The sequence below is a fragment of the Nicotiana sylvestris genome, chromosome 3 (genome assembly GCF_000393655.2).
Source record: "Nicotiana sylvestris chromosome 3, ASM39365v2, whole genome shotgun sequence".
NCBI lineage: Eukaryota > Viridiplantae > Streptophyta > Magnoliopsida > Solanales > Solanaceae > Nicotiana > Nicotiana sylvestris.
In genome coordinates, this window is record NC_091059.1 from 174,657,340 (window position 1) to 174,684,254 (window position 26,915).

A 26,915-nucleotide genomic window follows, 5' to 3' on the forward strand; every position below is an offset into this window, starting at 1 on the left:
CATAAATTCTGGCAAAGAGTAAGTTTTTCATTGAAGATCGACCTTTGATTCATTGATTTCAATCCTTGACGATGACGAACACAACTTTGGAAATGGAGAAGGACAACGGAAAAAAGTTCACGGACATACACCCCAGGCATCCTCTATACTTACATCTTTCCAACAATCCATGTAGTGTTGTAATACCTCAACAACTAACGGGAATAGAAAACTATACAGTTTGGAGTAATTCCATGCGCGTTGCTTTATTAACCAAAAATAAGCTAGGGTTCATAGATGAAAAATGTCGAAAATAACAATACAAGGGTGACTTAGAACATGAGTGGGATAGATGTAATACTTTTGTACTATCCTGGATCACTAATTGAGTGTCTAAAGAACTAGCCAATGGAATAATGTACTCAACCAATGCCTATTGTGTTTGGACAAACCTAAAAGAGAGATTTGATAAGAAAAATCTCACTAGGGTTTATCAACTGCTCCGAGAAATCTGTACTGCTAGTCAGGGGAGTTTATTAGAGTCAAAGTATTACTCAAAATTGAAATGTTCTTGGGATGCGTATTGGTCAATGATATCATTGTCATATGACTGCACAAAGCATAAGGAATATGCAAAACACATAGAGCAACAAAGACTAGTGCAGTTTCTGATGGGCTTGAACGAAACATATGCACAAGCAAGGAGTCAAGTATTGTTGACTGTCCCTGTTCCCACTCTCAATCATGCATACAATATGATTATGCAGGATGAAAGCCAAAGAGTACAATCAAATATGATATCACAGGTAGCTCCACCTTTGCAGCAACTTGATTTGAATGATCCTACAACCTTGGCTTCTATTCAGAGTAACAGATTCAGAAAGAGCAATGGAAACAATGTATTGCATTGTGATTACTGTCATATGAAGGGTCATAAGAAAGAGAATTGTTGTAAGATGGTAGGGTGTCCACCCATTGACAAATTCAACAAAAGGAGAACCTTTGACTAGGGAAATTCAAGAGGAAGCAGGGGACCTATAGCCAACAATGTGAGTTGTGTTGAGAAATCTGAAGGAACTAGCTCGATAGGCAGCTCATCAGGGCCTAGTAGTATGCCATTCTTCACTCCAGAACAATACCATCAACTGTTGAAATTGATTGACAAAGAGCCAACAATATCAGATGCAAGGGTAAACATGGCAGGTATAGCTGACTTCCTTAATGCATGTTTCTCTGTAGGCTCTAAGACTAACTATTGGGTAATTGATACTGGAGCCTCGAATCATATGGTTTCTAGCTTGGACCTTTTAACTAAATCCAATTTTGTTGCTTCTAACACTAGTAAAGTACATCTACCAAATGGTAACACTACCTCAATAACACATATAGGATCATTAACCCTTTCTAATGATCTAGAATTGTATAATATTCTCTATGTTCCTAACTTCAAATACAACCTGCTATCTGTTTCAAAACTAACTAAAGAACTGAAATGTTGTGTATTATTCTTTCTTGAATTCTGCATTTTTTAGGACCTCTACAGTGGCAAGGTGAGGAGGATTGGTAAAGAGAAGGATGAGCTCTACATACTTCAACCTGCCAAGATACCGTCACCTGTCAAAGTACCTGAAACATCTTCAACTCCTGCTTTCAAATCCTTTATACCTTCAACAATTCCAGTCTCTACAACTCCAGTCCCAAAGTCCTCTAGTGTCTCGTCAAATTCTTGTATACATTCTTTCATTTGGCACCAAAGATTTGGTCATGCTCCAATAGCAGTATTACAAAAGATTCCTTCATTGAAGAATCACTTATTGAATAAAGACACTCTGAATTGTACTGTTTGTCCTTTAGCAAGGTAAACTAAATTTTCTTTTCCTATTAGCACAAAGAATAGTGCATTTCCTTTTGAACTTGTACACATGGATGTATGGGGTCCATATAGACAATGTACTTACAATGGATACAAGTATTTCCTTACTATTGTGGATGATTACTCTAGAATGACTTGGATCTACTTGATGAAAATAAAAAGTGATATCTTTCTTTTAATCAAATCGTTTCTCACTCTTGTCAAAAATCAGTTTTCTGCCACAATTAAGATCATATAATTGTCTATTCTTCAATTCTCAATGTTCTACCATTTTTTCTTCCATTGGAATTTTACATCAAAGTTCTTGTGTTCACACTCCACAGTAAAATAGAGCGGCAGAAAGAAAACACAGACACTTACTTGAAATGCCTAGAGCTCTTAGATTTCAGGCTCATGTACCATTAAAATTTTAGGGGGAATGTGTGCTCACTACAGCCTTTCTTATTAATAGATTATCATCCTTAGTCCTCTTCCATTGGAATTTTACATCAAAGTTCTTGTGTTCACACTCCACAGTAAAATAAAGCGGCAGAAAGAAAACACAGACACTTACTTGAAATGCCTAGGGCTCTTAGATTTCAAGCTCATGTACCATTAAAATTTTGGGGGAAATGTGTGCTCACTGCAGCCTTTCTTATTATAGATTACCATCCTCAGTCTTCTTTGGGAAGTCCCCATATGAGGTGTTTCATGGACACCTTCCTATACTTGATATCATTAGAGTCTTTAGATATCTTTGCTATGCAACTACCTTAAATAATACAGACAAGTTTTCTCAAAGATCCAGGCCTGCTATCTTTATGGGTTATTCAACTTCTCAAAAGGGTTACATGCTATACAATATCTCCACTGGAACATTCTTTGTTAGTAGGGATGTTTCCTTTATGGAGACTGTGTTTCCTTCTAAATATCCTAAATCCACTTTTCTACATACTCTATCTTCAGGTTCAATACCTACATTTCCCACCAGTGTTACAGCTTCTACTTATGATGATTCCTTTCCAGCATTATCACCTTCAATTCCTGCACCTGATCCTCCTTCACCTTCTTGTGATTATCCCTTATCTCAATATCTGTCATCTCCATCTACTTTCTTTCCTACTTCATTTCCAATTCACTCATTTCCATTTACGTCTCCTATTTCTTCTCTTGCACCAACATCATCTCCTGTACGGCCTACTCCTTTTGCAACTCTGTCCTCAGCACTACATTACCAGAATTTTCCTCCTCTTTCTACAACTCCCGTGATAAAAATCTGGCAGACCATCAAAACCTCCCTTATGGCTTACAGACTTTGTTCATCAAGTCAAACTTTCATCCTTCACACCTTAATCCATCACTGATTCCATTAACTACTCTTCTTTATCTCCTTCTTATAAAACTTGTTTGTCTTCCTACTCCTCCATCATTGAACCAACATCTTTTGACCAAGCTGTCACTGGAAACAATTGGGTGCAAGCTATGATACTTGATATTCAGACTCTCACAGATAACAATACTTGAGAGTTAGTGGCTTTACCTATAGGGAAGACTCCCATAGGTTGTAAGTGGGTTTATAAAGTTAAATACAAGCTTGATGGGTCTGTAGAAAGGTACAAAGTCAGGCTTGCAGCAAAGGGGTTCACTCAACAGGAGGGTCTAGATTACCATGAGACCTTCTCTCATGTGGTAAAGATGGTCACAGTCAGGAGTATTGTTGCCTTGGAAGCTCAATGTGCTTGGCTGTTATTCGAGATGGATGTTTACAATGCATTTCTACAAGGTGATCTTTCAGAGGAGGTCTACATGTCCTTACCATAGGGCTTTGATAGTCATGGGGAGACTAGAGTGTGTAGACTACTCAAGTCCCTCTATGGTTTAAAACAGGCTAGCAGGAAATGGAACCTGAAACTGACTTCAGCGCTTGTAGATTCTGGTTTTAGCCAAAGTAAACTGGACTATTCTTTGTTTACTAAAAGGAGTGGTAGGGATATAGTAATCATATTGGTGTGTGTAGATGATCTCTTAGTTACAGGGAGTGACAATGGTTTAATACAAGATGCTAAGAAGGTACTAAATTGTAATTTCTAGATGAAATACTTGGGGGAGATCAAATTTTTCCTTGGTATCACACAGAGGTATTGTCATGAATCAGAGGAAATATTCTCTTGAGCTTATCTCAGAATGTGGCCTAGGGGGAGGAAGACCGGTTACATTCCCATTGGATCAAAATGTGAAGCTAACAAGTGTGGAATATGACAAAATTGTTTGGGATGCAAGAGGATGACCCTGAAGTTGAGGACATAAAGATATATCATAGATTAATTGGCAGACTTCTATATCTGGAAATCACAAGACCAGATATTTCTTTTGCAGTTCAGATGCTGAGCCCGTTCATGAATGCACCAACGCAATCTCATTATGATGCAGCCCTAAGAGTAGTAAGATATGTGAAAGACTGTCCAGGGAAAGGTCTACTGATGAGTAGCAAACAGAGTGGTAAAGTCATTGCATTTTGTGATGCTGATTGGGCATCATGCCCAGTGACCAGAAAATTAGTAACATGCTATTGCATAAAACTTGGAGATTCAAATGATCTCATGAAAATCCAAGAAGCATAGTACAATTTCAAGAAGTTCAGCAGAGGAAGAATACATGAGTATGACCACAACTGCAACTGAATTGGTATGGATACAGGGGTTGCTTGAAGAATTAGGTGTGAAAGTTGATTTGCCCATGGAGTTGTACTATGACAATAAAGCAGTATTGTAGATTGCATCAAATCCTATATATCTTGAACGCACTAAGTATATAGAAATTGACTGTCATTTTATTAGAGAAAAACTGCAAACAGGGATGATAAAGACTTTACATGTGCCTATCAAGGATAAGATAGCAGACATATTGACCAAGGCACTTGGGAAGCACCTGCACAATGGAATGGTTTGCAAGTTGGGCATGATAAACACTTTTCATCACCCAACTTGAGGGGGAGGGTTGAAGTCAATATGTGCAGTCCAGAATTGTACAGTAGCAGTGTTAGTTGTACATAACTAGTTAGAATTAGTTTAGTGTTTAATAGATGGTTATATGTATTGTTAGAGTTAGTTAGTAAGGTGATATATATATACAAGTGGTCACACACGTGTAAAGTTAGTTGGAAACTTGGAATAATATAGTCCAAATTTTCCAGAACTCTTTTCTCTCTCTCTACTTTCTCCCTCTTAGCTCGAAGAACCGCTTCCCTTTCTCTTTCAATATGAATCATACATTTGACCGAAATGAGATTTATGTTCTCCTTATAAAGCTTGGGCAAACCTCTCCCCTTCGAGCTAGTTTTTGGGGTGTGAGTTAAGCCCAACACTTATTTTGACATGACATCATAGTCAAATCCATGATCTATGTGGGGCCTAGAATAGGAGGGGAAGGGCGGAATGCCCCCGACAAATTGAAGGGGGTGAAAATACTCCCGATATATAGTTGTGGACGCTCCAGATTGGACAGTGAAAATCCTGGATAAAGAATGTCCGGATCTAGGCGTGAGGAGTGATAAATAGAATGAATCCCACAGCGAATGAGATCATGGTCTCCTTAATTATAAGACCTGCTTATTTTGACACTCACAACTTCTAAAACCTTTTTGAAAAATATAATTCTGGCACTCATATATAATTAGCAATGTTGGTATTGTTGGCTACTCATTGCATTTCAAGCAATTAAAATTGGATAACAGAAAAGGGATTCATTTGATTATGTTATAAGTTGAATATTGTGAATTAATTGTCAGTCAATCGAACTTTTTCCTTTTTGAGCCGAGAAAAAAAAGAAAGAATACAAAGATAGGCATTTGGATTTTATTTAGAAAGAATTACAAGAAAATACATATGACTTTATACTATTACAAAAAATGATCCATATTTTGAAGTTTTATTCGACCTGATCCACATTATATATATTTTGAAAACACTAGCAAATTCAAAATCTGTGTTCTTACAACCATTGTTTCTAAAAGTTATGGAGTTAAATATGTGTTCTCACAACCATTGCTTTCAGTCTCTCTTCTTCTCACATCTTCTACATATGCTTCAAGTAACTGTGTATTTTCTGCTTCTCCTCTTGTGTCACCTGCTTGCAATGTACGAAAATTGAAGAGTAGAAGTCCACTATTGTAGACCATTCAAAGCTTTGCAATCGAAAATGGTTTTTTTTGAATTTGTTAGTTATTTGGATTGAGTGTTGTTCCAATTGATTGAAAATATCAAAAGGAGTTTAAAATTTAAATTTGAAGTGATTTGGAGTATATTTGAGCAAGATTTGAGTTAAATTTGAGAAAAGACGCAAGGAAGAAGACGAAGTCAGTTTTTAGTATAATTATGTAAAATCTTGTATAATAGTATATATGAGTGTAGAAACACACCTTATACACTTTTATACACCTTTATACAAGCGTCTATAGACGAACTTCTTCTACGATTTTCAGTTGCAATTCTTATTCAAAACCAGTCCAAATTTCCATTAAATGATTTCAAATTTTATATACAACCTCCTTATACTATTTCTAACAAGTCTAAATAATACCCACTCCAAATTTCTCACAAAATCAAATTCGAAATTTAAACCTACATATTTAAGCTTGTTAAAAATCTAATTTTCACCACCCTAATGAATTTGGTTTGTTGAACTAATATTTGAGTCACTGTCACACCTCCTTTTTCCGCGCCCGGGGGCGCAGGGGGAGTTTTTCCAATTAAAGGACAATCGAAACGGGATTGGTTTATTTATTTCAGAGTCGCCACTTGGGAGATTTAGGGTGTCCCAAGTCACCAATTTTAATCCCGAATCGAGGAAAATAATGACTCTATATTATAGTCTGCGTACCAGAAATCCGGATAAGGAATTCTGTTAACCCGGGAGAAGGTGTTAGGCATTCCCGAGTTCCGTGGTTCTAGCACGGTCGCTCAACTGTTATATTCGGCTTATTTATCTGATTTTTAATACAATTATGAACCATGTGCAAATTTTATCTTTTAACCGCTTTATTAATTATTATTATTAAGAAATGTGAACATCGCTTAAAACATATCTTTGGACTGTGTCACATGAAATGCACCCACAATCCGAAACATATTTTATTTGATGTTTTAGAATTTGGATTTGGGTCGCATGAAATGCACACCCGAGTTTAAGAAAATTAAATTATTAAAGACGCGCCTAAAGCAACTAGCGCATTATTATTTTGCGGAGGCCGTGAAATTCGCTAAACAACCCTCCTGAATTCTAAGTAATTTAAACAAGTATTTACTGAGGGCCCCACAATTTGTGTTTTTATTTGGCGAGGCTCATCTCATTCTTATTTTTTTTTTAAAAGAATTTGCAACGTCATGAAAATGCATCTCGGGCCACGCCACAATCAATGCGCCCGTGACTAAAGACATATTTCGACTCCGTTGAGATTTGGATTTGGGTCACATAAATGTGCACCCGAGTTTAGGGAGATAACATTATTAAAGGCGCGCCTAAAGCAACTAGCGCATTATTATTTTTGGGGTAGGGCCGTGAAACTTGCTAAACGGCCCGTCCCGGAATCTAAGTATTTAATATATACGTTTAGAGGGCCCCGCGGCTTGTGCATTTTTCTTTTTATTTCTTTTTATTTTTGCGAGGCTCGTCTCATTTTCACTTTTTAAGGGAAAACTTAAAACAACTACAATTTCCTACTAGTGAAGCCATCCGAGATTAAAAAAACGATTCTAACCGGTAATAATATCCATGAAAAAAATGAAAAATAGAATAACCTCGTTCATATGCTCACATTAACTTTGAGCATGCAGTAACTAAACATAAAATACCATTTTTAACACAACAACAAAATTGCATTGTTGACATTCATACATATCGAATATTTTCATTTATTGCCTTGAACCATAATATGCAAAATGAATGAAATGAAACAAAGGATGAAGAACACCAACCTTCGAACCTCGACAATCCTAGAACGACAAACAGTGCTTCCTACGGAACTCGAACCGGACCTCACTCGACGAGGAATAATGATGAAACCTCGGACAAACACCTCGACGTACCGGACCTCGACGGAAAACAGAAAACTCGGCAAGGCGGGATCGCGGCAACCCACAACTGCTCGCGAAAGACGGAACGACGTCGACAGCAGTAAGGTCGACGCGGGGGGGGGGCTACTGACGGACCTGTTTGGTGGTGTACGCCGGTGGCTTTGGACGCGAGGGTTTTGTTGGTGGTTTTGGACGTGAAGGGGTGGCGTGTGGGCAGTAATGGAGGAGTGGGTGTCGCGAACGTGAGGGAGTAGTCTTTTGGACGTGGGGGGGGGGGCCTAGGGTCGTTGGGTCGTCGACTGGTGGTGGTCGATGGTGAAGCCGGTAACTGGAGGTGGAAGGGTGGTTGTTCTTGGTGGTTTTGGGCAGTAGGGTCGACGCGGTGGAGCTGGACTGGTGGTTTTTGACGTGAGGCTGGTGGCGTTAATGGAGGTGGGCGTTTTGAAGGGTCGGGCTGTTTGGTCGTTGATGGTGGTGATGGTTGAGTCGACGATGGAGGGTCTGTTGGAGCAGGTGGGTTTGGACGTCGTTTTGGCAGTGACGGGGTGGTTTAATGGTGGTGTTCCGGCGAGGGGGAAGTGACGGGGTGGTGGTGTCCGGTAGGGTTTTCTCTTCTTCTTCTTTGTGAAGAAGAAGATGAACAGTGGGCAAAAGGAATTGTTTTCCGTTTTTTTCTTTTTTCTGACCCAAATCCAAAAGTCCCCCCTTTCAAAGTTTTGTCCGTGTATTTGTATAGTCTCTGCCCAGAAAAATGAGCCCCACGCGTGGTGGGGTTCGAGGCATATGTCCCCCACGCGTGGTGGGGTTCCCCACGTGTCCTGGACACGGTTTATTATGGGCTAGGTCCGAAAATTAGGCCTAAAACCGGGTAGTTTAAACCCGAATATTATTCTTTTGCCAGGACCCGAGAAATAGGAACACGTTGCTTAACTAGTCCTATGTAAGCAAAATAACTACCAAAAATAAGACTAGTATTTAAACAAAACTATATCTTTTTAAATATTTTTCAAGGTTTAAAATAGCTACAAAATATTAATAAAACTATTTGTAATTTTCGTTTTTAAGATAAAATATGAAGTAATTTTTTTGTATTTTTCAAAGTTAAAATGACTATAGAATATTAATAAAACTTATATTTTTTTGTAATTTTCGTTCTTTAATAAAGACAAAAATATGGAGTAATATTTTTTGTATTTTTCAAAATTATAATGACTGCAAACATTAATAGAACTATATTTTTTGTAATTTTCGAATTTATATAAAGTACCAAAATAAAGTACAATTTTTTTGTATTTTTCAAGTTTATGAGAAATACATAAACTAAAATTATATATATATTTTTTGTGATTTTTCTTTTGAGCAACGAAATAAAGTAAAATAGTTAAAATGACTATATTGGACCCAATTTCACATATTCACGCAAAAAATGTGAAAATTCTCGGGGAGGGTCAAAAATCACGTGCTTACAGCTGCCCCTCTTTGACTGGAAACACGAAGAGTTTTCCGACAAAGAACGACTAGACGTGTTTTTGACCCGACCATTGCTTGGACGGACTACACTTAAGGAAAGGGAGGGATTGTGACCGAGCCCTGGTATCTGAGCTGCCTACATATCCTTGGTTATACAGGAATCAGGCCACGTGTAGTTCGGAAATGAGAGAGATAGTGAAGTGTACCGAGGTGAAGAGCCGATCGAGGTGCCGTTCCGTCGAGGTTCCGGTCCGCGATCCTGTCATTACAACAAAAATGAAAACTGAAAAAGACTAACTAAGCCTATCAGCTACTAGTTACAAGGATTCCTATCTCTTAAGTCTTCTGAAGCTTGGTCTTGAGTCTTGAATGGTGCTTCATACAGACTTTTGGACTTGAACCTTGATACTTGCTAGTTGTAGGCGCTAGTTCTTGAGCAGATCACATCTGTTATCCACATCCGTGCTTCGGATTCATTCATTTTTCTCTTTTTTTTCTTTTTCTTCTTTTTTTTCTTTTTTTGACTAGCTTTTATTGACCCTCTCAGACTGTTGACTCGCATTCTTGGGGCGAGATTCTTGTTGCTTCTATCTTGGATTGAGTGCTGGGGATTTTTGTTGTAATCCTTCTGTTCTCCAGTGGGTCACTGCTTGATTTTGAAAAATGTTTTCTCCGTTCTACAGGCGGGTCCCTGACAATCAAAACAAACAAAACAAACAAAATTTCCTAACCCAGTTTGTACTGGGAAGGTTTGTGAGTCGTTAGCAAAATTGTAACTCACTTACACTACTGATGCAATGATGAGAGTAAACTAAAGACTAGGCTAGGATGTGCATCTCCTAGGAGTAAAACCAAAACTCTTGCTAGCAAATGTGTCTGCTAAAATAAAAACCTCAATGACTCAAACTAGAAAGTGTGTCTTCTATGGTTGAATCGGACTGAGCTAAACTAGGAAGTGCGTCTCCTAAGGGTGAAAACTTCAGTGATTAGAACTAGGAAGTGCGTCTCCTATGAATAAAATCTCGATTAGGAAGTGTGTCTCCTACGGGTAAACTTCAAAAACTGGACTAGGAATTGTGTCTCCTATGGTCGAACTTAAAATGAATCAAATTAGGAAGTGCGTCTCCTACTGGTGAAACTTGCTCAGGAAGTGCGTCTCCTATTGGTGAAATAAACTTAGGAAGTGCGTCTCCTATCGGTGAAATTAACTTAGGAAGTGCGTCTCCTATTGGTGAAACTTGCTTAGGAAGTGCGTCTCCTATTGGTGAAACTTGCTTAGGAAGTGCGTCTCCTATTGGTGAAACTGAAACTTAGGAAGTGCGTCTCCTATTGGTGAAACTGAAACTAGGAAGTGCGTCTCCTATTGGTGAAATAAACTTAGGAAGTGCGTCTCCTATTGGTGAAACTTGTTTAGGAAGTGCGTCTCCTATTGGTGAAACTTGCTTAGGAAGTGCGTCTCCTATTGGTGAAACTTGCTTAGGAAGTGCGTCGCCTATCGGTGGAATTAACTTAGGAAGTGCGTCTCCTATTGGTGAAACTTGCTTAGGAAGTGCGTCTCCTATTGGTGAAATAAACTTAGGAAGTGCGTCTCCTATTGGTGAAACTTGTTTAGGAAGTGCGTCTCCTATTGGTGAAATTTCCTTAGGAAGTGCGTCTCCTATTGGTGAAACTTGCTTAGGAAGTGCGTCTCCTATTGGTGAAACTGAAACTTAGGAAGTGCGTCTCCTATTGGTGAAACTGAAACTTAGGAAGTGCGTCTCCTATTGGTGAAATAAACTTAGGAAGTGCGTCTCCTATTGGTGAAACTTGCTTAGGAAGTGCGTCTCCTACTGGTGAAACTTGCTTAGGAAGTGCGTCTCCTACTGGTGAAACTTGCTTAGGAAGTGCGTCTCCTACTGGTGAAACTTATCTTAGGAAGTGCGTCTCCTACTGATAAAACTTGCTTAGGAAGTGCGTCTCCTACTGGTGAAACTTGCTTAGGAAGTGCGTCTCCTACTGGTGAAACTTGCTTAGGAAGTGCGTCTCCTACTGATGAAACTTATCTTAGGAAGTGCGTCTCCTACTGATAAAACTTGCTTAGGAAGTGCGTCTCCTACTGGTGAAACTTGCTTAGGAAGTGCGTCTCCTACTGGTGAAATATTTTTAGGAAGTGCGTCTCCTATTGGTGAAACTGAACTTAGGAAGTGCGTCTCCTACTGGTGAAACTTATCTTAGGAAGTGCGTCTCCTACTGATAAAACTTGCTTAGGAAGTGCGTCTCCTACTGGTGAAACATTTTAGGAAGTGCGTCTCCTACTTGTGAAACTTTTTAGGAAGTGCGTCTCCTACTTGTGAAACTTTTTAGGAAGTGCGTCTCCTATTGGTACAATGGACTTAGGAAGTGCGTCTCCTATTGGTAAAACTGAACTTAGGAAGTGCGTCTCCTACTGGTGAATGGATTTAGGAAGTGCGTCTCCTATTGGTAGAACTGAATTTAGGAAGTGCGTCTCCTATGGTAAAACTGAACTTAGGAGGAAATGCATCTCCTATGGGTAAAACTAAAACTTAGGAGGAAATGCATCTCCTATGGGTAAAGACGTGGAATGTATGCCTCTGTTATCTGGGCGGGCTCCCAATTTCAACACTTAAAAGTAAAGACTGAATGTATTCCTCTGTTATTATGGGCGGGCTCCCAACTTCAACACTTAAAAGTAAAAAAACTGAATGTATGCCTCTGTTATCTGGGCGGGCTCCCAATTTCAACACTTGAAAGTAAAGACTGAATGTATGCCTCTATTATCTGGGCGGGCTCCCAATTTCAACACTTGAAAATAAAAAGACTGAATTTATGCCTCTGTTATCTGGGCGGGCTCCCAATTTCAACACTTGAAAAGTAAAGACTGAATTTATGCCTCTCATTATACAGGTGGGCGCCTGGCTTCAACACTTAAAAGTAAAGACTGAATGTATTCCTCTCATTATACAGGTGGGCGCCTGGCTGTAAAGATATGAAAAATGATATGCCCGCATTATACTGGTGGGTGACCTAGAATATGAAATGAACAGACACAAGCGTATTCCCGCATTATACTGGTGGGTGACCTAGAACAGAAATGAAAAGACAGAAATGTATTCCTCTCGTTATTCAGGTGGGCGCCTGTCTGTAAAACCTGAAATAAAAAGACTGAAACCAACATATCCTATTTGAGGGCGGATGAACCCGACAGATCCTATTTGAGGGCGGATGAACCCAACATATCCTATTTGAGGGCGGATGAACCCGACATATCCTATTTGAGGGCGGATGAACCCAACATATCCTATTTGAGGGCGGATGAACCCGACAGATCCTATTTGAGGGCGGATGAACCCGACATATCCTATTTGAGGGCGGATGAACCCGACATATCCTATTTGAGGGCGGATGAACCCAACATATCCTATTTGAGGGCGGATGAACCCAACATATCCTATTTGAGGGCGGATGAACCCAACAGATCCTATTTGAGGGCGGATGAACCCAACAGATCCTATTTGAGGGCGGATGAACCCGACATATCCTATTTGAGGGCGGATGAACCCAACATATCCTATTTGAGGGCGGATGAACCCGACAGATCCTATTTGAGGGCGGATGAACCCGACATATCCTATTTGAGGGCGGATGAACCCGACATATCCTATTTGAGGGCGGATGAACCCGACAGATCCTATTTGAGGGCGGATGAACCCGACAGATCCTATTTGAGGGCGGATGAACCCGACATATCCTATTTGAGGGTGGATGAACCCAACAGATCCTATTTGAGGGCGGATGAACCCAACAGATCCTATTTGAGGGCGGATGAACCCGACATATCCTATTTGAGGGCGGATGAACCCAACATATCCTATTTGAGGGCGGATGAACCCGAAATATCCTTAAGACTTGAAAATGTCTTACCTCGAATACTTGCTGGGGATTGGGATGAATTTTCTTTTTCTACCTCCCCCATTTTTTATTATTATTCTTTTTTTTTTATTATTCTTTTTTTTGTTTTGTTTTTGCATAGCTTCTTCCTTCAAAGACTACCTTCCTTGATTTACTTACCTGTTTGGGGGTAAAATGTTATCAGCTGGGGGTACCTGACTTCCAGAAAATTTTCTAAATGGAAGGAAAATTTTCTGCCCCAGTTTGATAATATCCCTTGTGGCATGCAGTTCTGGCATCAATGCCATTTCCTTTACCTGTTTCAAATCAAACAAAATTGTTAGTTTAAAACATGGTGGTTGGTTGTGACTCCTGCTGGGATGATATTATGTACTGGGGATAGTCCCTTCCTGCCGGGGATATCCATCTTCTTTTGTGGCATAGCTCGGAAACTGACATTTTCCCGACCTTTTAGTTTAGTATGGATTTCGCCAAATTATGCTCACTGTTCTCCTTGCTCTGTTCACGGGCCTTGTCTTTGAGGTTTATAACCTTGGTTTTGGCAAGGATATCCCTCTTGATGCTCGTCAATCCTTTTGTCAATTCCCTTTGCTGGGGATATCTTTTTTGACACTGGCCTCGCGCTTGTTCCTTGCTGACTATACCATTTGGATATACTAGTCAGATCTCATCTTGGAAAGCTGATGGCATATTTTTGAAGTCATTTCATACTTGTTCTGACCGGACAGACTCTATTTGGGGAAATTTTTTGTGAAAGGAGAAAAACAACAGAAACAAAATAAAAGACAAAGGACACGATGACTCTTTTATAAAAGAAACTATAAATAAAAACCTATCAAACGCAGATACCGACTCTAATGGCCATGACATGCGTATGTGGCCTATCCTCTACCGTCAATCCTCTTTCAAGATCTTCAATTGGCGATTCCCCATCTGATTCTCACTCTTATTCGACTTGTAGTGCCCGAAGGGTTTTCACTATCAAGCCTCTCTCATTTTGGTTTTCTCTCAGCTTTTATCGCCTTATGGTGTCTGTGAAGGTTTTCACCAATAAGACTCTCTCATTTGTATCACTTTCCAGCTGGGAATTTGGAGTGTTGCCGGCATGACTCTTTTTGTTGGAGATTAGAGTCCTTTCTGTTGTGGAAACAGAATGTTATGTTCGCCGGTAAGAATCTTATTTGTCTGACTTGGCATCTTTTGAAGACTGGTCAGAAGGTCTTTCTTTGGACCGTAATGTGGGTTTTGGATAGGGCTAGAAAGAAAGGGTATTAAAGGCTCAAAAATGAATCGATTTTGGGTTATTAATTACAACCTTCGGAATTAGATTTATTTACAACAAACGCAACTTTTGCCCCAGTTTCTTGCTTGGGGATATTTTGATTGTTTTTTTTTCATTTTTCAAAACTATGACCGAGCCGTGAAGCGCCTACGTATCCTCTTTGAGGAATCAGGTCAAACGTAGTTCCCAATTCCTCTTTTTCATTTGACTTTTTTTTTTTTTTTTCCTTTGTTATCAGTTTTCTTTTCTCTTTTTCTTTTCTCATTTCTCCTTTCTTTTTGTCGTTTTTTTTTTCATGCCATGCTTGTATTTTCGAGTCATTTTTACTGATTCCGAACGAGGGGTATGAAAGAAAATAAATAAGACTCAAAAGGGGTAATGAAGGATAAAGTGTTTGGGTAGCAGAACAAAATGCCTTCGTCATTCCAGTCTTCAAAATATGCCAAATGCAAACAACACGATTTAAATTTGTAGTCTCTTCTGATGGTGCTGGACTTGACAATTATATTCAACATCTGTTTGTTCATTTGTCACTTCTAAAGCACCGTTGGCGACACTCCCATTCTCATTATTATGAACGACCCTCATGCCAATTCGGCGAATCTTTGCCTTTTAACGGTTTCCTTTGTGTTTAACTTGCCCCAGTTCCACATGACTCGAGCTCTGTATGATCTCAACCGTTCTTATTTTTCTTTAACTGTTCTGATCACCTCTCCAGGGTTTGGATTAACTTTTAAGATTAGGCCCAAACTGGGTGCGCATGTTATGTCCCTAGAATCGGCATCGAACAAAAAATGGTAAAAGGACTAAACAAAAAGATGACTGGAAATAATAAAAGATCGGACTTTGTATTAGACTACCGGTGAAATGGTTTAAATAACAAAACAAACAAAACAATCCAGAACAAAATCCTAAAAACAAACTGGACAAGACAACATCCGACTCATAACCCTAATAATCCGAACAACAGAAATGACAACAAAATGAGCCACCACAAGCTTCTCTCTTGCTGACCCAGGAACAAAACGTCCTCCCACTTTATCAAAATTGGCATTTTAGCCACTGAGCTTTGCATCAATACTGCCGAGACCATTACCAGCTTCAACCTCATCAACCTCCGTCGGCAAATTCTCGAGGAGGTTCGAGTGCTCCATGTCACTGTTATTAATCGCAACCCGCCCTTCTCGGATCATTTTCTCTACTTCCCTTCTCCAGCTATGACAGCTCTCAATGTTGTGCCCTATGACATTGGAGTGGTAGGCGCATCGTGCTGCCGGATCAAAGCTCCTTGCAAGCGGATTTATAGTACATGCGGGGAGTGGCTCAATCGAACCAGCATGCCTTAGCCTTTCAAACAGACTGGCATAAGATACCCCGATGGGGGCGAGAGCCTTTCCTCGTTTCAGCAACCTTTTCATTCTTGCATGTTGACAGGGCCGGAAACCTGATCCAGGCGGCTTTTGGTAGGCTTGTGTAGGTGGGTAGGCATTTTGTGGAGCCGGGTGCCTGGAAAGTGAAGTATAGCGGGGAAAGAAGTGGTGTTGGGGAGCGGAGAAGCATTGAGGAGTGATGGAGCTACTCGGGTAGCTGGGAAGGCTGCCATAAGTGGGTTGGGATGGAGAGTATGGGGGATCTTCCATTATGGTGTTGGGTGCTTGGGAAATGACCGAGCTCAAGAGACTTGGCGGTGGAGGGGGTGGTGCTTTTCCCGTTATCCATGCCTGATACATGTCTGCCACATGCTGTCTCAGCATTCTCACTTCTTCTACCAACCCGCTGTTCCGTTCGATCAATTGTTGTCGGTCATCAGTACCGACCCACTCGGTTCTGCGGTTCTGAGCCATTGTCCTTTGATTTTGCTTTGCAGGGAGGAGTTACCACAACCAACCACTTTCTATATATGGACACATCAAAGGGAAGCCATCACGTTAGTGTTAGGGCATTGGACAGACAATCATATATCAGAGATACAATGTACCTAAGCAGTTAGACAATTGTGCCCCCTGAAAATCTTCCACACTCTCTTTTATTTATTTATTATTATATTTTTTTTTTTTATTTTAGTGGTGGTCGAATCTTATGGAGATTGCCTACGTATCACGTCCCTGCGTGAATCAGACCTTGCGTAGTTCGGACCAATAAAAATAAACAATAATGAACATTTTTTTTTTTCACTTTCATATTAAAACAAACTGGGTTTCAAAGGTTTAAAGATGACCTACAAACTTGAAAATCAAACAACCCACCTATTTTAATCAAAAGGTTTACAAACTTCAAAACAAATGGCCAACTTCCTTCTTCCATTTGCTAATTTTAACCAAATGGTTATTTTTGCGAATGTGGCCCCTTCCGAATTTCACATGAATTTTGAGGCCGGGGAGGATTATTTTGACACTTTACAAACTTGTCCATTCTTTTACGAAAATAGCCTTTCGACAACTGAAAGATACTCTAAGGCTATTTCGGCAAGAACGGTTTAAGACGCGGCCGAAGCTGGCTCGGCTTATTTTGTTTTTCATTTTTTTTTTGACTAAACATCCAAACGGCATTCACCTGACCGTTTACTCTTTGTTTTTTTTTCAAATTACGATAAAAACCTTGTGCTGCAAACACGACCCTTCGACGTCTCGGGGACGAAGCTTTTTAAGGCTGTGTGGGTCAACTAGACCAAACTCCCAGACATGACCCAAAAGGTGGCTGTTTACGCAAAGTCAGCCTTCCGGCGTCCCTTTCGTAAGCATTCGGCTATTTATGACAAACAGCGTCTCCTGACTTAGTTATGACTCTTTTATTGTTTTTCAAAAATAGGAAACTCAATATTGCAAACACGGCCTGTCAACATCTCGGGGACGAAGATTTTTAAGGCTGTGGGGGTCAACTGGACCAAGTCTTAAAATGACCCAAAGGTGGCTGTTTATGCAAAGTCAGCCTTCCGGCGTCCCTTTCGGGAACATTCGGCCATGTCTTGATAAAACAGCGTCACCCGACTTCCTTATGACAAAAACTAAAATTTGACATGTATTTTTTTTTATGATTATTATTTGTTTGTTTTTGGCTTTTTAGCAAAATGGGGGTTGGACCCGATGAGGGTTGCCTACGTATCTCACATCCGGTGAGAATCAAACCCGCGTAGTTCGGGCAAACAAACTGTTTTTGAAAGGACCCTTTTCCATTTTCTATTCTTTTTTTTTTATTATTATTATTTTCACAACAATCAAATAGACTATTACTCTATTATTTTTCATTTATAACAAACAAACGAATTAACGAAAAACATAAAACATTCCTTCTTTTTGAGAAGGTGGGGTTGGACCCGATGAGGGTTGCCTACGTATCTCACATCCGGTGAGAATCAAACCCGCGTAGTTCGGTCAAATAAGAATAAGTAAATGAACTAACCTTTTTTGAATTTGAAAGAACTACTTCAAAAGAAGAAAGGAAGTATATTTTTGAATTTCATTGGCTTTTTTTTTTTTTTATTCTAAAGAAGAAGAAGAAAATATTTTTTTTGGAATTTTACCTTTAAATAAAGAAATGCTTCTAACATGTTTTTTTTCTGAATCTTCTAAAGAAGAATCAAAATATTTTCGGGGTTTTTTTTTATTATTTTTTTTTATTCTTTTTTTTTGTTTATATTATATATATTTATTTATTTTTTTTAAAAAAAACAATTAGAATGACTTTCTAAAGAAGTCCATAATGGAAAATATTTTTGGATTTTTATTGTTTTGAAAATTGGGGGTCTAAAAACCTTTCTAGACTTTTTGGCAAGACAAATATTTTTGCAACAAATAAAGACATATATATATATTTTTTTTGGAAAATTAAAAACTTTTTGGATTTATATATATATACATATTTATTTGTGACAAGTAGAGAGAGACCCTTTTATTATTTTTTTTTTTCATTTTCATAAACGAATAAAAAAACATTTTTTTTTTAAAAAAAAATAAGACTCTTTTCATGGCAAAACAAACTATTTTTTTTCTATTTTTTTTTGAAAGAACAATGATGATTTTTTTTCTATTTTTCTTTTGCTTTTAATATAACAAACTAATAAGACATTTTTTCATTTTCAAAATTTCGGCAGAGTTTCGATCTACTCGGATATTCGTTTTTTCTCTAAAAATAAGTAGTTATATCTCTACACTGTCATTTTTCTCCTCTTTTTCACGATTTTTTTTTAATCTGTGGAAAATAATGAAAACATACAAAATCTTTTTGAATTTTCATGCTTTGTTTTATCTGTAAATTTTTTTTTTTTTATATTTATTATTTCTTTCAAAAATGTGGCATGGGAGACATAACGATTTCCAAGACTTCTTGGATTCCGCAAATGCTCCCCATGCACTTTTCCCAACATATGAAGCGTGGGGGACATATGGGAATTCCAAGACTTCTTGGATTCCACAAATGTTCCCCATGTGCTTTCCCAAAAAGCAAGCGTGGGGGACATAGGGAATTCCAAGAATTCTTGGATTCCACAAATGTTCCACATGCTTTGATTAAAATAAACCATGCTGGAAATGACCAAATGACTCATTCGCCCTTGACTAAATACAACAGATTGCACATAGGATGCCGAAAGATGGTCTATTATTTTCAGGTTGCTTGTCCTAGACGGACCCAACCCCTGTGTTGAGTCCCCTAAGTCAAATACACATGATGCAAATAAGCGTTCCTACTAGGGATCCGGCATGTGGCTTTGTTATACTAGGTTCAAAAACCTGGGTCGGTGTTCTAGACAGTGTACCCGAGCGGACAACTCGAGCCGAGGAGGGGGCTACGTACCGGAGACCCGCGAGATCGTCCGGCTTTGTAACTTGTCCGACCTCTTTCTTATTTCAGGTATTGACACTAACAGAATAGGGAGTCTCGACCAGCGAGCTTCTCCCCGGAGGTAAGAAGAGAAAGGTTTCGGCACAGTTGATATGTACAGTTCAAATAATATCAAAGCGGTAAAAGCAGCATTTAGCACATTAGGCTCAAAACATGTAATAAAATCAGATAATAAATAAAGCCAAATAATAACAATTATTCTAAGCTCGAATTCTTAACCCTGAACCAGTGGTTCTGGGTTTTAATCCCCAGCGGAGTCGCCAGAGCTGTCACACCTCCTTTTTCCGCGCCCGGGGGCGCAGGGGAGTTTTTCCAATTAAAGGACAATCGAAACGGGATTGGTTTATTTATTTCAGAGTCGCCACTTGGGAGATTTAGGGTGTCCCAAGTCACCAATTTTAATCCCGAATCGAGGAAAATAATGACTCTATATTATAGTCTGCGTACCAGAAATCCGGATAAGGAATTCTGTTAACCCGGGAGAAGGTGTTAGGCATTCCCGAGTTCCGTGGTTCTAGCACGGTCGCTCAACTGTTATATTCGGCTTATTTATCTGATTTTTAATACAATTATGAACCATGTGCAAATTTTATCTTTTAACCGCTTTATTAATTATTATTATTAAGAAATGTGAACATCGCTTAAAACATATCTTTGGACTGTGTCACATGAAATGCACCCACAATCCGAAACATATTTTATTTGATGTTTTAGAATTTGGATTTGGGTCGCATGAAATGCACACCCGAGTTTAAGAAAATTAAATTATTAAAGACGCGCCTAAAGCAACTAGCGCATTATTATTTTGCGGAGGCCGTGAAATTCGCTAAACAACCCTCCTGAATTCTAAGTAATTTAAACAAGTATTTACTGAGGGCCCCACAATTTGTGTTTTTATTTGGCGAGGCTCATCTCATTCTTATTTTTTTTTAAAAGAATTTGCAACGTCATGAAAATGCATCTCGGGCCACGCCACAATCAATGCGCCCGTGACTAAAGACATATTTCGACTCCGTTGAGATTTGGATTTGGGTCACATAAATGTGCACCCGAGTTTAGGGAGATAACATTATTAAAGGCGCGCCTAAAGCAACTAGCGCATTATTATTTTTGGGGTAGGGCCGTGAAACTTGCTAAACGGCCCGTCCCGGAATCTAAGTATTTAATATATACGTTTAGAGGGCCCCGCGGCTTGTGCATTTTTCTTTTTATTTCTTTTTATTTTTGCGAGGCTCGTCTCATTTTCACTTTTTAAGGGAAAACTTAAAACAACTACAATTTCCTACTAGTGAAGCCATCCGAGATTAAAAAAACGATTCTAACCGGTAATAATATCCATGAAAAAAATGAAAAATAGAATAACCTCGTTCATATGCTCACATTAACTTTGAGCATGCAGTAACTAAACATAAAATACCATTTTTAACACAACAACAAAATTGCATTGTTGACATTCATACATATCGAATATTTTCATTTATTGCCTTGAACCATAATATGCAAAATGAATGAAATGAAACAAAGGATGAAGAACACCAACCTTCGAACCTCGACAATCCTAGAACGACAAACAGTGCTTCCTACGGAACTCGAACCGGACCTCACTCGACGAGGAATAATGATGAAACCTCGGACAAACACCTCGACGTACCGGACCTCGACGGAAAACAGAAAACTCGGCAAGGCGGGATCGCGGCAACCCACAACTGCTCGCGAAAGACGGAACGACGTCGACAGCAGTAAGGTCGACGCGGGGGGGGGGGGGGGGGCTACTGACGGACCTGTTTGGTGGTGTACGCCGGTGGCTTTGGACGCGAGGGTTTTGTTGGTGGTTTTGGACGTGAAGGGGTGGCGTGTGGGCAGTAATGGAGGAGTGGGTGTCGCGAACGTGAGGGAGTAGTCTTTTGGACGTGGGGGGGGGGCCTAGGGTCGTTGGGTCGTCGACTGGTGGTGGTCGATGGTGAAGCCGGTAACTGGAGGTGGAAGGGTGGTTGTTCTTGGTGGTTTTGGGCAGTAGGGTCGACGCGGTGGAGCTGGACTGGTGGTTTTTGACGTGAGGCTGGTGGCGTTAATGGAGGTGGGCGTTTTGAAGGGTCGGGCTGTTTGGTCGTTGATGGTGGTGATGGTTGAGTCGACGATGGAGGGTCTGTTGGAGCAGGTGGGTTTGGACGTCGTTTTGGCAGTGACGGGGTGGTTTAATGGTGGTGTTCCGGCGAGGGGGAAGTGACGGGGTGGTGGTGTCCGGTAGGGTTTTCTCTTCTTCTTCTTTGTGAAAAAGAAGATGAACAGTGGGCAAAAGGAATTGTTTTCCGTTTTTTTTCTTTTTTCTGACCCAAATCCAAAAGTCCCCCCTTTCAAAGTTTTGTCCGTGTATTTGTATAGTCTCTGCCCAGAAAAATGAGCCCCACGCGTGGTGGGGTTCGAGGCATATGTCCCCCACGCGTGGTGGGGTTCCCCACGTGTCCTGGACACGGTTTATTATGGGCTAGGTCCGAAAATTAGGCCTAAAACCGGGTAGTTTAAACCCGAATATTATTCTTTTGCCAGGACCCGAGAAATAGGAACACGTTGCTTAACTAGTCCTATGTAAGCAAAATAACTACCAAAAATAAGACTAGTATTTAAACAAAACTATATCTTTTTAAATATTTTTCAAGGTTTAAAATAGCTACAAAATATTAATAAAACTATTTGTAATTTTCGTTTTTAAGATAAAATATGAAGTAATTTTTTTGTATTTTTCAAAGTTAAAATGACTATAGAATATTAATAAAACTTATATTTTTTTGTAATTTTCGTTCTTTAATAAAGACAAAAATATGGAGTAATATTTTTTGTATTTTTCAAAATTATAATGACTGCAAACATTAATAGAACTATATTTTTTGTAATTTTCGAATTTATATAAAGTACCAAAATAAAGTACAATTTTTTTGTATTTTTCAAGTTTATGAGAAATACATAAACTAAAATTATATATATATTTTTTGTGATTTTTCTTTTGAGCAACGAAATAAAGTAAAATAGTTAAAATGACTATATTGGACCCAATTTCACATATTCACGCAAAAAATGTGAAAATTCTCGGGGAGGGTCAAAAATCACGTGCTTACAGTCACAATTACTGATTCGAAAATTAATTTAAAAGCTTGAGAATTTTTTTTTATTAAAAAAAATAGTAATTTTGTGAATCTATTGGAGTTAGATGTTGAATCTTAGCCTATTATTTTTGGGCTAATTGATTGTAAATTGAAATATGAGCTGTAAAATTAAAAAGTAGGGAGCTCAATTGTTCTAATGTGAAATTTTCTCTTTTATTTAGGCTGGCTGGAATCACATAAAAGAAATATTGAAACTACCCAGTTCCTTTGTCAAAAATGATCAAAATTCCTCTACCATTTTCCAATATTAACTAAACTGGACAGAATCAAGTATTAATATTACTCCATAAAAGTTAATTCAAGGACTAACACGCCTAGTTGGATAGAGTTTAAGGACTTCCAATACAGAACTCTTTCTATATACATTGAGAGTTCATGCGATCTTCAAAATATGAACCATAGTACTGCTCTATAATTTAACTTCTACGTTCTGATATTGTAAAACAAATTAAACTATAAAATCATCTAAAATATAATTATAAGTAAATATTCATAAAGAATATTTAGAAGTTAAATACATTCTCCTAAGTATCAATTTTGGTTGTTAGAGTATTATTTTTTTAGCCAACGATAAATAAATACTTTTTTTTTTTGGTATAACTCAACTTCAAATTTAGTTTATGAATTAATTGATATTTCCCAAAACTTCCTATTTCACAACCGATAAGCGACTTCTAACCACCAAAGAAGAAGAAAAATTTAATCACCCCATTTATACCAAACCAATATGTGCATGACACATGTTTGTAAATAGACTTATCTCACTTAATCATAAATAGACTTATCTCACTTAATCATGGTTATTTATTACGTGTTTTTACCTAATAAAATTACTTAATGAGGTAAGTTTTTACCAAAGAGGAGCCGTACCATAAACCTAACTAGGCTTCATGATCATCCTAATTATGGCTAGTTTTGTTGTCAGTATATTTAGGAAAAGAAAACAAAGGAAATTAAAAAGAAAAAGAAAAGGGAGATTGAAGTCTGAAGATGATTGGCAGGAGTGCACAAAAGGTGATGATAGTTTAAAGAGGTAATGAATATACTGTCCTAGTAATTCCCATAGCATGTGGTATGCCACTATTTGGTAGCACAAAGGTATGGGACACATTGGACTCCCTTTTTCACAAATTAAAGCAATTTCACACTTTAATATCTTTATGGGTTTTTGGGGCACACTCCTGCTTCCCACTTTCCCCCATTTTAAAAATCACTCTATCTCTTCTTTTCACAAAGAAAAAAGAAAGAGAGAGAGAGAGAGACCCACTGTCAGCTTAGCTGCAAAGGCAAACAATGAGAACTGTGTGTTACAAGGGAGAATATTGTCTTTGGTCCATAGAAGTGTCACCTCTCAAATTCAAACACATTATTAAGCTGAGTATTTAAGCAATCTTATTATTAGTGGACATCATGATTCCCACACCTTTTCTAAAGTTGCCCTGCATTAGATTCCCCACTCACTGATGCCTTCATATTATTTATTTAAAAAGTTGTTTCAAATTCATGAGCATGGTTTATGTATATCTTCTTAGAAAATGTGCAGTATGGTTTATATATTCAAACGAATTTAAGTTATATGAATTAACGACGCAAGCAAATTTCTAAAGCATTGGTATAAATGAGTTATATTGGAATAAAACAAGTTTAATTTAGATAGGGAAAAATAGATAATGCGAATTCATATAATCGAATTCAGCTTGGTATAGAGATTTAAATTAGTTTTTTATGGTAATATAAAGAGGTTGTAACGTGTTAATTATAATTTTTTAAAGATTTACCCATTCCACACTTGCACTTAGCTGTTGAGTGTAGTTAGCTTCATAGCCTGATAGCGGTATATATAAAATAAAGTATAACAATTAAACACATACAAAAACCAGATAAGTGGTGGGAATGTGAGCTTGCAAGTACTGAGGCATATCCTCAACGGTTAATTAATTAATTTAGACATATGTAACGTTCTTAGTCGTTAACTAAGTACACGCACGACACTTGATAACTTGTTCACAATCTTGCATAACTTGCTCACGTTCTTGCTACGCCAAATCAGTCTTACTTTACTCAAGATCGCTAAGAGAATATTAGAACACATGAGAGTTGCCAAAGGAAGCTTTTGTATTAGAGAGAACTTGATTGTTTTTGCTTGGTGATTTACAAATGAATGCTCCCCTTTATATACTAGTCTCCTAGGGGCTAGTGTGTAAATATTAATTGTTACACAAGTCCTTAATATTTACAAAATAATGGCTTTCTCTAGAATTATCTACAAGCCTAGAAGAATCCAAGGACTTTCCTAGCAAATCCAGAAGTGTCTAGGGTCTTCCTAAGGAAATGCCCATACTTCTCTAGAATCTTCTTACAAATGCTAGTCTTCCTCTTATGTAAGCTTCCACATGACATTAATATATGCCAAATAGCGCATATGTGGTATGATGACATGGTGGGTCATCACACTCTCCCCCACCTAATATTGCGACGACCGCAGCGCAATGCTGCTGCATAAACTCTCGGATCTTATCCTTGAATTGCCATAAGTCTTCATATCGTTCCCACGTGGCCTCCTCCGGTGATTGCCCTTTCCAATGGACGAGGAACATAGGGGTGACTTTTTGCCCTTGTTTTCGCTTGGCCTGGTAATCCAAAATAGCCTCAATCTCCTGATCATGCGAGGCGGTGATAGTCATTGGTGCTCGACTTGATTGGCCCTTACTCGGATCATCCTTATCTTCATTATATGGATTAAGCATGCCGGCATAGAAGACAAGGTAGATCTTAAGATACGATGGCATGTCAAGCTTGTATGAGATCTTGCCTGCCTTGGCGAAGATCTTAAATGGCCCCTCATACTTGCAAATCAGATTCTGATGCATGCCCCGTAGTGCCTTGAACTGTCTTGGGTTAAATTTCACCATGACCATGTCCCCAACTCTATAGTCCGTGGGACGCCTCTTACGGTCCACAAACTTCTTTATCTTCTTAGCTGCCTTATCCAAGTAGGACTTAGCAGTGCCAAGCTACTCCTCCCATTCTTTAGCCTTATGATAAGCTCCCAAACCATTTTCCTCAAACACGGCTGGTAATGAATGTGGAGTTTGTGGTTGTTGGCCTGTGGCTAGCTCAAATGGTGTCCGTCCCGTGAACTTACTCCGCTGCAAGCTATAAGAGAATTGGGCGATGTCTAGGAGCCTTACCCAATCTTCCTGATGCGCGCTTACATAATGCCTCAAGTAGCATTCTAGTAAGGCATTGACTCGTCCTTGTACATCCGTCTGTGGGTGGAAACTAGTGGAAAAATGCAGCTCTGTGCGAAGTATGTCGAACAACTCTCTCCAAAAGTTTCCAGTGAAGCGGGGTCTCGATCACTGATTATATGCCTTGGTAAGCCCCAATACTTCACCATGTCCTTAAAGAATAGCTTGGCCGCTTCCTTGGCTGTGTAATCTGGTGAAGCGGACATGAAGATGGCATATTTGGAAAACCTATCCACGACTACCATAATAGTACCATAACCGTCAGAATTTGGTAGGCAAGTGATAAAGTCCATAGTCATGCTCTCCCATGGATGTTTTGCAACTGGTAGTGGCTCCAATAGTCCTCCGGGTTGTTGTCGCTCAACCTTGTCCTGCTGACATACAAGACAAGTCTACACATAATATTCTACATCATCTCACATGCGTGGCTAATAGTAGACTGACTCAACTATGCCCCTAGTGCGACGTTGGCTTGGATGACCAGCCCACATTGTGTCATGACTCCCTCTTATGATCCGCCGTCTAATGTCTCCAAACTTAGGCACGTAGACCCGCCGACCCGTGGTAAGCAATAGGCCGTTTTCTACCTAAAAACATGGTTGGCTAACTCGATAAGTTGTTTGGCTGCTGGATCATGTTGCATGCCTTCTTTTATAGCCTCGCGAATGTCCCAACTTGCTGAAGTGATGGCTGCAAACTCGACTTTCTGGCTCAAGGCATCAGCTACAATGTTACCTCTGCCCGACTTGTACTCCAACACATAATCAACCTCGGCCAAGAAATCCTTCAACCTAGCCTATTTTGGTGTGAGCTTTATCTACGTACGAAAGTAGCTAGTATCCATATTGTTAGTCTTGACCACGAACCTCAACCCGAGCAAATAATGTCGCCATGTACGAAGGCAATGCATAATGGCAGTCATCCCCTTCTCTTTCACTCTGTAACGCCGCTCCGTCTCATTTAACTTGCATATCTCAAACGCTATGGGATGCTTATACTGCATCAGGACACCCCCAATGGCAAAGTCTGAGGCATATGTGTGCACCTCAAATGTCTTAGCAAAGTCAAGTAATGCCAAGACTGACTCCTTTATGACAACTT

General features: G+C 39.1%; 2 protein-coding genes across 2 annotated transcripts; one reads left to right on the plus strand and one right to left on the minus strand.

Moving 5' to 3' along the window:
* Positions 1-569: 569 nt before the first annotated feature.
* LOC138888389 (uncharacterized) lies at positions 570-3,195 on the plus strand. The gene is made up of 4 exons (XM_070170245.1): positions 570-878; positions 990-1,238; positions 1,512-1,837; positions 2,496-3,195. The coding sequence occupies exons 1-4, from the start codon at positions 570-572 to the stop codon at positions 3,193-3,195; spliced, it is 1,584 nt and encodes a 527-aa protein (XP_070026346.1).
* Positions 3,196-24,962: 21,767 nt separating this feature from the next.
* Positions 24,963-25,481, minus strand: LOC138888390 (uncharacterized). The gene has a single exon (XM_070170246.1). It carries the CDS (start codon positions 25,479-25,481, stop codon positions 24,963-24,965), a length of 519 nt encoding a protein of 172 aa, XP_070026347.1.
* Between the last annotated feature and the right edge of the window lie 1,434 nt (positions 25,482-26,915).

Coding starts and splice junctions, on each gene's coding strand:
- LOC138888389 (XM_070170245.1), top strand. CDS start 570: ATGATATCATTGTCATATGACTGCACAAAGCATAAGGAATATGCAAAA. Junction 879..989: donor GAAAGAGCAATGGAAACAAT/GTATTGCATTGT, acceptor ACCTTTGACTAG/GGAAATTCAAGAGGAAGCAG. Junction 1,838..2,495: donor ACTGTTTGTCCTTTAGCAAG/GTAAACTAAATT, acceptor TTCTTATTATAG/ATTACCATCCTCAGTCTTCT.
- LOC138888390 (XM_070170246.1), bottom strand. CDS start 25,481: ATGGTCATGGTGAAATTTAACCCAAGACAGTTCAAGGCACTACGGGGC.